The 11311-nt window shown below is 36.1% G+C and overlaps 1 protein-coding gene across 1 annotated transcript in view; it reads left to right on the top strand.

Annotated features, from left to right (window-relative positions):
- LOC107676609 (regulator of G-protein signaling 17-like) overlaps positions 1 to 11064 on the top strand; it is a 15409-nt gene extending 4345 nt beyond the window's left edge. Inside the window, exons 3-6 of the mRNA XM_016471193.1 lie at positions 4633 to 4763; positions 6762 to 6836; positions 7155 to 7386; positions 8577 to 11064. Coding sequence (XP_016326679.1) covers positions 4633 to 4763; positions 6762 to 6836; positions 7155 to 7386; positions 8577 to 8762 — 624 coding nt within the window. The 3' untranslated portion in view covers positions 8763 to 11064. The remainder of the gene's footprint in view (positions 1 to 4632; positions 4764 to 6761; positions 6837 to 7154; positions 7387 to 8576) is intronic.
- The last annotated feature ends 247 nt before the right edge of the window (positions 11065 to 11311 follow it).

Genomic DNA, 11311 nt, shown 5'->3' with positions numbered 1-11311 from the left:
GTTTTCAGTCAGAAATCATTGCACACAGCGTGATTGTGAATCGGCGACAGCTCCAGATATTTAGCATGCCAAATATTTCACGGGCGTCGGCGATTCCCTGAGATAGCGTCTTTGATAATTCACACTGCGTGATTGTCACTCGCGTGAACGAGCACCGATTTGCCTCCGATTTTGGGCATTTGTCGGCGATTCACAAAACCTGTCGGCGAGTGAAAAATCGGGCTAAAATCGTGCAGTGTGAACTCGGCATAAGGCACCTGTTAATCAGCCAAAGGGGCATAGTTATTGGCTGATTTGTTGGCTATTAATCTCAAAATAGCCAAATATCGTCTCATACATTAGTCTGTTGCTAGTTTTTAGTGCCCTGACTTTTTTTAGCTTAATGTTTTAGAAAATGATACAAGATTTCCTGTGAAATCAGACTGGTTGTATAATTGTTTTTTCCTCAACACAACTTCTTGTTTTACATATTGTGTAAATGTGATTCGTGTAGTTGTGAGTTGTTGGTCAATGCAGCCCTCTACGAACACCTTGGCAATTGAATCGCCATTGGTTAGTACATTTTTTTGTTTACTCGCCAGACTGATAAATATATATATATTTTTGTTTGTAAAATTCTCCCTCTCTCGCTGCGTGTGTGTGAAACAAAGCGACGGCGAGTCGTGCGCCATTCACACTAGAGTTTACGGTACGTTAAATGCAGGTGCGTTGCACATCCATTCAGTTGAACTGAAACACAGCACAGATCGCTTGGCGTAGAGTGAAACTCTGATGCGCTCAGTCAGAGTGTTCGGCGAGTGAAAATATATCTGAGCTAAATTTATACTTAGCCTCCAACTCACGCACTGGTACACACTGGCGAGTAAAATCTGAGAATTTATTAGCCATTGGCTAATATTAGACATCATTTAGTTGCCCAGAGTGAAGATTTAGTCGCATATGCGAATGATTTACTCGCAATGTAGAGGGTTGGGTCAATGCTCTAGATGTGAACAAGGGATGCTTCGGTGTGTTTTGCGTCAGGATGCATGATTTCCATTGCCTGGCACTGAATAACTGATGGTAGTTTTGTTTTGCATATTTGGTTTATATGGCTCTATAGGGTAAACTCTCAAAGGATGTTCACATTACATCCCAGACAAACTGAGCTTTCAGCACCAGGTAGCAGGGCTGTTTATCACAACACTTTAAGGGCAAGGATGAATTTAGAGGTAAGGTTTCTGTTTCAAGGTCTTTGTTTAACTATAATTTACCTAAATATTCAGAGTATTCCTATTTTGGCATATGTAATATCAGTAATGTTGAGTTAATATTGATATTATGTAATGAAACTAAGAAAACAGTACACTACTGTTACCCTAGTGCAAGCACTATATTAATACTAAATAAAAATTGTAACAAAATGATTACTTTTATATGCAGTGTGCTTTATATATTTATTTTAGAGAGCAAATGATGTGTAGCATATTTAATGCTGTGTTTTCGTACATAAAAATTGGCTGTTATGTGGTTTTGTCCTTTATCACAGCAATGCATTTCAATCAGCAGTGAATCTTTAAATTATGCACCACACGTTGCGACAAAAAGTCAGCCAACCAAATGCCCCGTGGTTATGGGATATTTACCAATACCGTACTGGGAAATGATAATTTGATACCGTCCCAGAGCTCCAGCTTGTCCGTTTAGTGCCCAGACTGTTTGTCCCCAAATATTTGTATCAGATGTCTAGGTGATGTGATATGGTGTTTGTGCTGCCAAACCCTGCCAAAAGATCAGTTTCCAGAAAGCTTTTGCTAAAATGAACACATTTGTTGAGGTCATGGTGTGAGGCATCATGTTTACAAGGGTTTCCCAAAGTGTATTTCACATAATTTATTTGCAGTTCACGCAAACAACTTGTAGAGCTTAAAGCAATTAGTTGAATAGAGTAATGAGGCAAGTCCCATTCAAGTCCCATAAAGGCCACAAAACACTTGAAGTGGTGCAGGGGTTAAATGAATAGTTAACTAGGAAATGAATAATCTACCATTATTTACTCTCCTTTATAGCTTTTGAAACCATTTTGACTTTAACTTTCAGTCTCTTCTCCAGACAAAATTGTCAAATGGCTTCAGAAGACTTGGTATACAGTATAACGTGCAAGCAATGTTATTTTAGTATTATAAGCATGCTATTTTATTTGCAATTGTAGTGTTTATTAATTCTTTAAATTATCTTTTATTTTATCATTTAATTTTTTGTTTTAATTTAAGTTTTAGTATTTTTTGTTTTTGTCATTATTATTATTATTAGCTTTAATTAAATTGTATTTCATTTTTAGTTTTATTAATTTTAGTGACTTCAGTACCTTCAGTCTTTCTTCAGTCTGTTGAACACAAAAAAAGATATTTTGAAGAATGTTAGTTGCCAAACAGTTGCTGTACACTAGGACTGTCAAAAAAAATTAGAATTTCGAATATTCGTCGAATAAATACAAAAAACCCACATTCGAATGCAAAAACTGACGACGATGTATCATTGATTGCATTTGAATGCTTTTGTTAGCCTATCCAGTTGAGCTGCTACGTTGTTCATTCAGTATATTGTGGAAAACGAGAGCATCAGTGTGGAGAAGATGTTGTTTATGCCAAAACTGAAACCAAGCCGTTCACACAGAACGCATATTTATCACATTTTCTAGAGGGACATCTATCAGCGTTGCACTCGCGTCTTGCAGAGAGCGGCATGTTTAGAAAGCCATGTAAAATTAAAGCAAGTTCAACTTTTAAAAAACATGTCTAAAGATGTTATGGCGGTTTTTCCCCATCCCTCTGTATCTCATGTTTTTAAATAAAGAAAGTAGCCTACTCTTTGTGATTGTTTTTCGGTCCTTTGTATTAAACTATAATACATGCATGGTGCTGTTTTTTTTCTAATTGTTTAAGCAACTTTATTAATTATATATGGTTTATAAACATTATTTTAAACATTATGCACTTTTTTTCAAAGATAGTAGTGTTATTTTATTACGCTTTGAAGAAACATGCATAATATTTTGCTCGATGCGCCCTCTTGTGGCCTCAGGAGAAAAGGCTAAAGCTTTTTTTCCCCCAACTTGAAATTATGCCTTTTAAATTCGAATATAATTCGAATTTTGATAATATTTAAGTAGAAAATTCGAATTTAGTTTTTCAGTCATTTTGACAGCCCTACTGTACACACACACACACACATATATACATTTTATATATAATTTATATAATATTATATTTAATCTAATATTTCTATTTTATTTCAGCAATAATTTAAATAAAAAAATAATTGTTAATGGTTTTACTATAATTTTTATTTTTATTATTTTTATCAGTTATATCATTGATCAAAATCACATATGACAAAAAATATCTTTTTAATTACTATCCTCATGTGTATGCAAGTAAGGTGCTTCCATAGTACCAATAATATATGGTCACTATTAATAAAACTGTCAAACAGAATAATCACCCATGTGTTTCAAAGACATGTTAATGGTATGGTGATGGATCACGGTTAGAGTGGAGCAGAGCTCACAATAACAACACTTGCTTATTTTCTCTCCTGATAGAGTGCATCTTGGAAACACATGCAATGCGGTTAAAATGTTTGTGGTTAAGATCTTTGCTCTGATGTTGTTTTTAACAAGCCAGTGATATTGGGAACCAAACGTGGAAGAATTTATTGAAAACGTATTGAAAATGTATTTCACGTCTGCTCTCTGTTTGCCTGTGTACAGGTAAAAATGTTGATTTGCACAGATTTATCCGTATATGGTGCCAAGCCTCCAATTTAAAGACATTATAAAATCTAAAATGAGAATTTGGCGGTTTTTAGTATATGTACATGTACTAGGAAGCTCCTAAATGTTGACAAAAATCACTTTTAGCACATATAAAATGTATAATTTTTCTTTTTACAGTAAAACGAACTTAAATATTGATGACTCATTTAGTTTCATTTTCCTTGACAATGTACTTTATTTATCTAATTAGTTTTCCCTAGAATAATTTTTAGGAAGGATTCGTATGGTTTTATTTAACTTATTTTAAGAAACAGGAAGCGACAGCCATTGCATTTTTACAGACCATGTACTTCCTAAAAGGAAAACCATTGCATTTGCTAATGTGTTAGAACATGTGAGATCCCACACTACTACTGCCTGTGTGTGTTCACGGGTGGGGGAGTGAATGCTTCAGCCCCACCAGCATCTCTCTCTCTCACCCTCCTACAGCTCACTCATTTAGCATCTTGCTAGAGGAATGAATGTCTAGTCTGAAGAGGGGATTTCCTTACTTTCTGCCTCTCTCTCTCTTGTTTCAGTCTCTACAGACACCCTCTCACGTGCATTCTAGTAGATTTCAGCTGAATATGCATCTGACAGTAGAGTAGGAAACAGTCCAACAAGCTTAGATACTGAGCATCCTTATGATCGTTTCCATTGGGAAAGCTACCATAACTCTACCATAATAAATCCCTCCCCTGGAAGCTAAAAATAATTAATAATCTATTTTGGTCTTACTTTAGATTTAGAAACATCTGTAGTTAACAAGACACTCCAGCCAACACAGTTCCCAAGCCCCCACTGCTTTGTTTCTAATCAGATGTGTCTGTCCACAGCCGCAGAGTGTGAGTGGAGTTGACATGAGGAAAAGGCAGCAGGGACGCATTGAAGGACCCCCACAGGCGCCTGGTCACCCGAGGCCCAACACCTGCTGTCTGTGCTGGTGTGGATGCTGCAAATGCCTCTGGTACACCCCATCCTTCATTATGTTCTGCTGTAAACATGTCCTTTCATGGTAGCTATTTGCTTAACTATGAGTTTTACATTAAGCAGCACACAGTGCTTTTAAGTATTTTATCACCATTACCTGCCTCAGGTACATTACCGTTCAAAAGTTTTTTTTTTTTTTTTAACATTACAGATTTCAAAAGGTATGTGGTAAATGACCCAGTGGCATTCATTTATTTGTTTCATGTAGGCATTGTTATATGTTAGCATAGCCTTTTAAAATCCTCCCACAGGAATATTAAGACATGTATGTAGAACAGGGTTTGTCTCAGTATGCAAGCTAACATCGCCCATTTATTTGATGATTACTGAGTGCGCTTTTAAGCATGCCCATAATTTTAGGTGTAAAAAACAATAGATGTGTATAAGTAGCTGCCCTATTAGCGGCTGTTTCTATGGGCCACTGTAAGCCTTTCGCCATATTGGAATGGTCAAAGCAGGTCTGTGAACACTCGAGAGCAAGTTGCCTGTACGTCTGCAACCCTAGTGATACGCAAGTATGAATATATCTGCAGTAGACCTCAGCAGATGATTTTTCTAAACTAACACAATACAACAAGACAAAGCCGTTTGCTAACACAACATTTAAAAGGTACTGTAGTTTAAAAACCTGTAATATCGAGTTAATACATATTAAAAATACAAACCAACACATTTTTACCTGTGAAAGTTTATCCAATTTCTTCAGGAATTTATATTTCGGCGTTTTGTACAACCAGAGGCTGCGCAAGGTTGTGGCATCCTAAAACTCCTTGATTTTTATTGTGAGCAAAGTGTGAGTGACGACACATCGACCATTCCAATGGCAGATGCATCGACATGTCTGGTGTGGTCGAATGTGGCATCTACTAATACATATCTATGTAAAAACCTCAACACAACCTCAACAGTGTCATTAATACTAATGGGAGGAAAATAACCTTCCATTATCCACAGCTGTCTCGTTATTTTATTTTTAATTTAATTTAATTTATTTCTTTTTTAATTGTATCTACAAACATTTTTTTTTTTTAGAAACAAATTCAATCTGTTGTTACTCTTTTAAAAAAATTGTAAGAATAAGTGTTCCTTAAAGGGTTAAATTAGCTTGTAAAAAGATGTTGGTGTTTGAGGCTGGGCCATTGAACAAAGAAAGATTGGAAAGGCCATAGCACAGCTTGCAGGGGGACTATAAATAACATGAATGAATACAAATATTGCACGAAATAAAGAAAACATTGAGGAGGCAGTACAAACCCTGCTCTGTAACCTCGGGTTTCCACAGCCATCCCCCCCACTACACACTGCCATTATCTGCTCAGTAAATGGCTATTTCTGTCCCACATCACATGCAAAACGGCTGTGTAGTACATGTTATATATTTAGAGTCTTGTCAGCTTGTCGAACCGCATGGCTAACAAACCCAATTATACTTGCTCTACAGAGACTTGGATTGAGAAACACGGTGGATGTTCACCTGTCATTTGTAGCTTAGTTTCAATAAATGCTCTTTTTGGACTAGAGGAGGAATTTTAGTACTTTAGTACTTCGATTATGGTTAGACGTTTTTATTTCCAAACTGGGGGCCAGAAGAGAGTGAGAGAAACATTTGAGAGAGAAAAAATGACAAAGAAACGGCAAGTAACATTGAATTAAATGAGAAGTTTTGAAGTAGAAAAACTGAAATATTTTTATTTTTTTTTTACAACTTTGAGTTTGGGCAATTAAAATGTTTGTTAACCACTGGAATAGGTTATAATATGTTTACATTTTATATCATCTTTTATTTCAAAACGAAAATGTGTTTTTTCATGATATGACCCTTTAAACACCTGAATGGTTATGTACTGGAATATCACTTGTTAGTTTCCAGTCTCTAGTTTTACCGTAGCTGTTTAACCTTGCATGATGATCAACGCAACATGTTTCAAATGCCACAGAGACTTTGCTGTGTCTAACACTTCTCTTCTCACCCTAGGAATGAAGACAGAAGGGAACGTGCAGAGAGGCAAACATGTACAAAGATGGATAGCATAGAAGCGACAGAGGAACAGTGAGTTGTTAGAAACATCTATTATTGTTAAAGATGTTTGGTGCTTTTTTATATATATAGTTCTTGTGTTCATACTTCTCCAACATCCAGTTAAAATGAGCAACATTTCCTTAAAATGGAACTGCAATTTTGTTAACCATCTTAAAATGAAATGATCTAAAAATCTCACAAAGTTTGTTCCTAAGTCCTTTTCAATGCAGTTTAATTTCTAATCAAGTGCCTTTTATGCCATTTACTTGCACTTTTTTTACTGACAGCTGAAGTAAAGTTGTTTTATATGGGTAGTTCCTGCTTTTTTTCATTGTCTCCCATTTGAAGGCATCCCACACTGGATGAGGTGATTGCCTGGTCACGGAGCTTTGAGATGATGATGCGCTCTCCAGAAGGGAGGGATGTTTTCCGGGAGTTCTTGCGGTCCGAGTACAGCGAAGAAAACCTGATGTTCTGGATCGCCTGTGAGGAACTGAAGAAAGAAAGAAACTCATCTGCTATAGATGAAAAAGCCAGGATCATTTATGAAGACTACGTCTCCATTCTTTCACCAAAAGAGGTTAGAAAACGGTGTAAACAATATACGAATAAACAATGCTGTCTGTGGCTGAAATACATTCAGAAATAAATCAAATATGACAGCATAAAAATATAAGATATTCATATTAAATTCATAATTCATCTAAAAATGGCCGAAACAAAAGATATTCTCAAGCGTTTTTGTGCAGGAGCATTATCTGAATAGTTGGTGTTTAATTTTTTTGGCCACCTTACAATGCAAAAAAAAATGTTTTTTTTCTTTTTTTCTATTCTTGGGTGCATATGGGTGTGTGTTTTTTTCTGTTTACTTTAGTCAAATGAAGAGCATTTTGCTTCTGTTTTGCTGAGCTCATTAAACGTTGTTTTTTTTTTCTTTGGAGCAACATTGTGCTGAATTTTTTTTTTTCTACAAAATTATTTTTGCTGTACAATATTTAATGCAAAGCTTCAAGATAATGATTGTTCATTCAGATTTGTTTATTTAAAGGCACAATATGTAAGATTTTTTTATTAAAATATCCAAAAACCACTAGAACAGTGTTATATATTTTGCTGACTTGTGTACTTACATTATCCCAAATGTTTCGAAGAATGTTTAAATCCAGAGAAATAAGCAATTTTAACTAGTGACACGGAGCGTGTCTATAATGTCATTCATGAAGACGACAACTCCCATGATTCCACACTCAGTCATCTAACTACACCTTGTTTCTTTGTTTGTTTTGAATACGCGCCCTCTAGTGGCGAAAAATTAAATATATAGCCTTTAAGATAAGCTTTTTTTGCATATGAAAACTCAATAGTTTTGGTGAGGTTTTTTATGCCATCTCACAATAAAAATGTGATTTGATGTTTGCTAAAGATGTGATTTGTGATCGTTGTTCATGGGTATATAAGGGTGTTTTATGTGTACATCTTTTTCTGAATTAAAAAATAAATTTTTGCATACAATATTTCACACAAAGCTAGAAGATATTAGTTCTTATTAAAATGGCAATTTAAAAAAAAAAAATCTCTAAATGGTCTAAATTCTCTAAAAGTTGGGTTTTTTTCTTGATGTTTTAAAAAAATTGTCTCTGGATTAAAAAAAAAATTATATATGCAATATTTTCAATCTAGTAAAAAATTTCACACGGAGTTTAAATATAAGCAGTGTTTTTAGATCTTTGTGTAAAGTTGTTGGTCTTTACATTTGTTGTCGTTCGGCAGGTCAGCTTGGATTCACGGGTGAGGGAAGTCATCAACCAAAGCCTGGCAGAACCCAGCAGTACGATGTATGAGGGGGCCCAGCTTCAGATCTACACCCTCATGCACAGAGACTCCTTCCCCAGATTTCTCAACTCATCTGTTTACAGGGATCTCCTTAACAGCAAGAGGGCCTGCTTAGACACCTAGGTTTCAGCAAGAACATTTGTGACAAAAAAGCCCCAAGGTGCCGCTTTCAAAAGGTGTGATGTTTCTTATTTCAAGAGTGAGTAGTTAAGCAATTCTGAGCATCCACTAGTGACCCTGAAGTTCAGTTCTGTTTAAGTGCCAATATGAGCTGCTCAGGCAACTGACACACAGAAAAAATGTGTAGGAAAACTGACAGATCCATACTTCCTACTCTCAACTTACTTGTCTTTTTTTCATTCACCTGTTTTGTCTCTTTTGACTCCTCAAATCTCCTCTCTATTCCTGTTTACCTCACCTGTTCTCTTTATCTCTCTATGTTCTTTCTACCTGATCCTTTCCATCTTTTATGCCTCCCATATCTGAGGACAGCTGAATAATGTTGTTTTTTTTTTTTAAAGAAAATAAAAAACAAACGGATAAGCGCCGGTAGATGTTAAGCTAGAAAACCTTTGCATGAAACAAGGTTATGGAATTTACTCCAGTTTGACATTTAAGCCCCGGACTACAATGTTTTTTTTTTAATAAAAAAAAAAAAAAGTTTTTTTATGCTGTCATGGGGAGAGAATATTGTAAAGCTCTCGTAAGCGAAGGGAAAATTAGCTGTGCCAATTGTTTTGTAAAAGAGAAGCTGGGAAGTGTAATCGCCGTCTTGCCGTCCAAACTCTTTCTTTGCGTGTCGACAGTTCTTTAACTGGGAAACATAAGGGCTAGCTAGTGTGATTGGGCAGCTAAATGAATCATGAACATTTCTTTCTCTCTGCAAAAATCACAATGCCTCGACAATGAGTAAGGGCACAAAAGCTGCTGATGCTGGTGACGACACAGTTTATTGTTTGAGTCCTCCTAGCCCCTCCCAGTCCGTAACTAACAAGAGAGAAGCACAGGTACTGTATGTCATGGGCTGTAAGCTTCGCTGGATTGACCGAGAATTGCTTGAAAATCACTCACCAACGTTCTGGAGGTTCTTAAAAGAGCTTCAAATGGTCTTACACATTACAGAAATGTATTTTATTAAACAAAAGTGTAGTGAACACTATGCCTTGTTTTTGAGAGTTAAACTAGATCTGTTTAAAATAACTGTGATCGCCGAGACCTGCTCGATGAGGTGGCGCGACGAAGTCGGATCCATCAGGGAAACTTTGGTTTCTGTCTGTTTTGCAACGAGGAGCGGTCATTCTCGGCCATTTTCACAGCTCGGAAAACGGCAGGTTATCAAAAACCGAAAACAAGTCAGTCTTTTTTGTAATACTTTTCTCCAGCATGCGTTTCTTCTGTTGTGTCATGTACACATTGCAATACTCAACCCAGAAATGATGTGAACCTCTGCGGGAAGCATCATGTTGAAGATGATACTTATAACAGATGATTTCCTTTAGAGGTTTAGACGTGTGTCCCTCAAGAATGACAGCTTTTCAGCTCCATGTTGTTGGATTCAAACTTGAATGTTGCTGTTCAATTTTCTAGACATTTATGTGCTATTGCAATCGCAGCAGCCAGTGCATGAAAACACGATATTTAAAATACTGGTGTGTTAAACCACACTCTCACCTTTTAGCTGAGTAATTCAAGAGTGAATTGCATTTAAACCAACGTTTTCTGGTCACCATACCCAACCTCAAAGTGTAATTTTCCCTGAACTCTTGTGCCAATGAATTAACATTTGTTAAGTAAGTCATGATCAAGTGTGTTGTTGTTGGGCTTTCTTACTGGTGCTCTGAGAGTTAAGTGCCATTCACTCTGCAGGTTTACCACATTAAAATGACGACCTTTGTCACTTTTCAGAGTGCATAGCTATCCTTCTTTGAAGTATTTGTGTGTTTGAGCATCAGCCAATGTGAGTAGCTCCTTCATTTATGTTGTTTTACAAACCGAATAGTAGTTTACTTACTGAAGCAGCAAACCATCATGGGAAGCTTGGCTTTCCCACGTTTCTAAAACAAAATTATTGAATTTTCTTGTTTGTTTTAAAAGAAAAAAAATCATGTCATTAAAGAAATGAGCAATAAATCAAAATTGTCTTGCTCTAAAAAAAAAAAGAAAAAAAAAAGAAAGATCCTGCATGACACATGGACATTTACCAAACTATCTTTAAGGGGGGAAATCAGAGGTTGACGAAACTGACACACACTTACTGTAAGTGTTACGAAAAATGTCAATGAGAAATAATGTGACTGTATGACTATTTCAATCTGTACATGTCAGTGATCCAGGAAGTCCAATATCATAGAGGTTATTGAAACTACTGGACAGGGAACAAAGTAAATATATGATTATTTAAGGTCACTTTAAAGCAGATATGGACAGATTTAAAGGGGTCCTATTATGCTCTTTTAAAAGTCTTGATTTTGTTTTGGGGGTGTACTAGAACAGGCTCTCATACTAGGCTGTTCGAAAAACACATTATTTTTCATATATTTTACATTATTACAACACCTCTCTTCTCAGTCTAGCATGAACGGCTCGAATAGTTCCCGTATCAAATGAAGGCCCGCCTTCTGAAATACGAAATGTGCTGTGATTGGTTAGCTGGGCCAGTGTGTGTTGTGATT

The sequence above is a fragment of the Sinocyclocheilus anshuiensis genome, unplaced genomic scaffold (genome assembly GCF_001515605.1).
Source record: "Sinocyclocheilus anshuiensis isolate Anshui unplaced genomic scaffold, SAMN03320099.WGS_v1.1 scaffold204, whole genome shotgun sequence".
Lineage (NCBI taxonomy): Eukaryota > Metazoa > Chordata > Actinopteri > Cypriniformes > Cyprinidae > Sinocyclocheilus > Sinocyclocheilus anshuiensis.
Note: the sequence above shows the minus strand (reverse complement) of the source record. Positions and strands in the feature narration are given on the sequence as shown.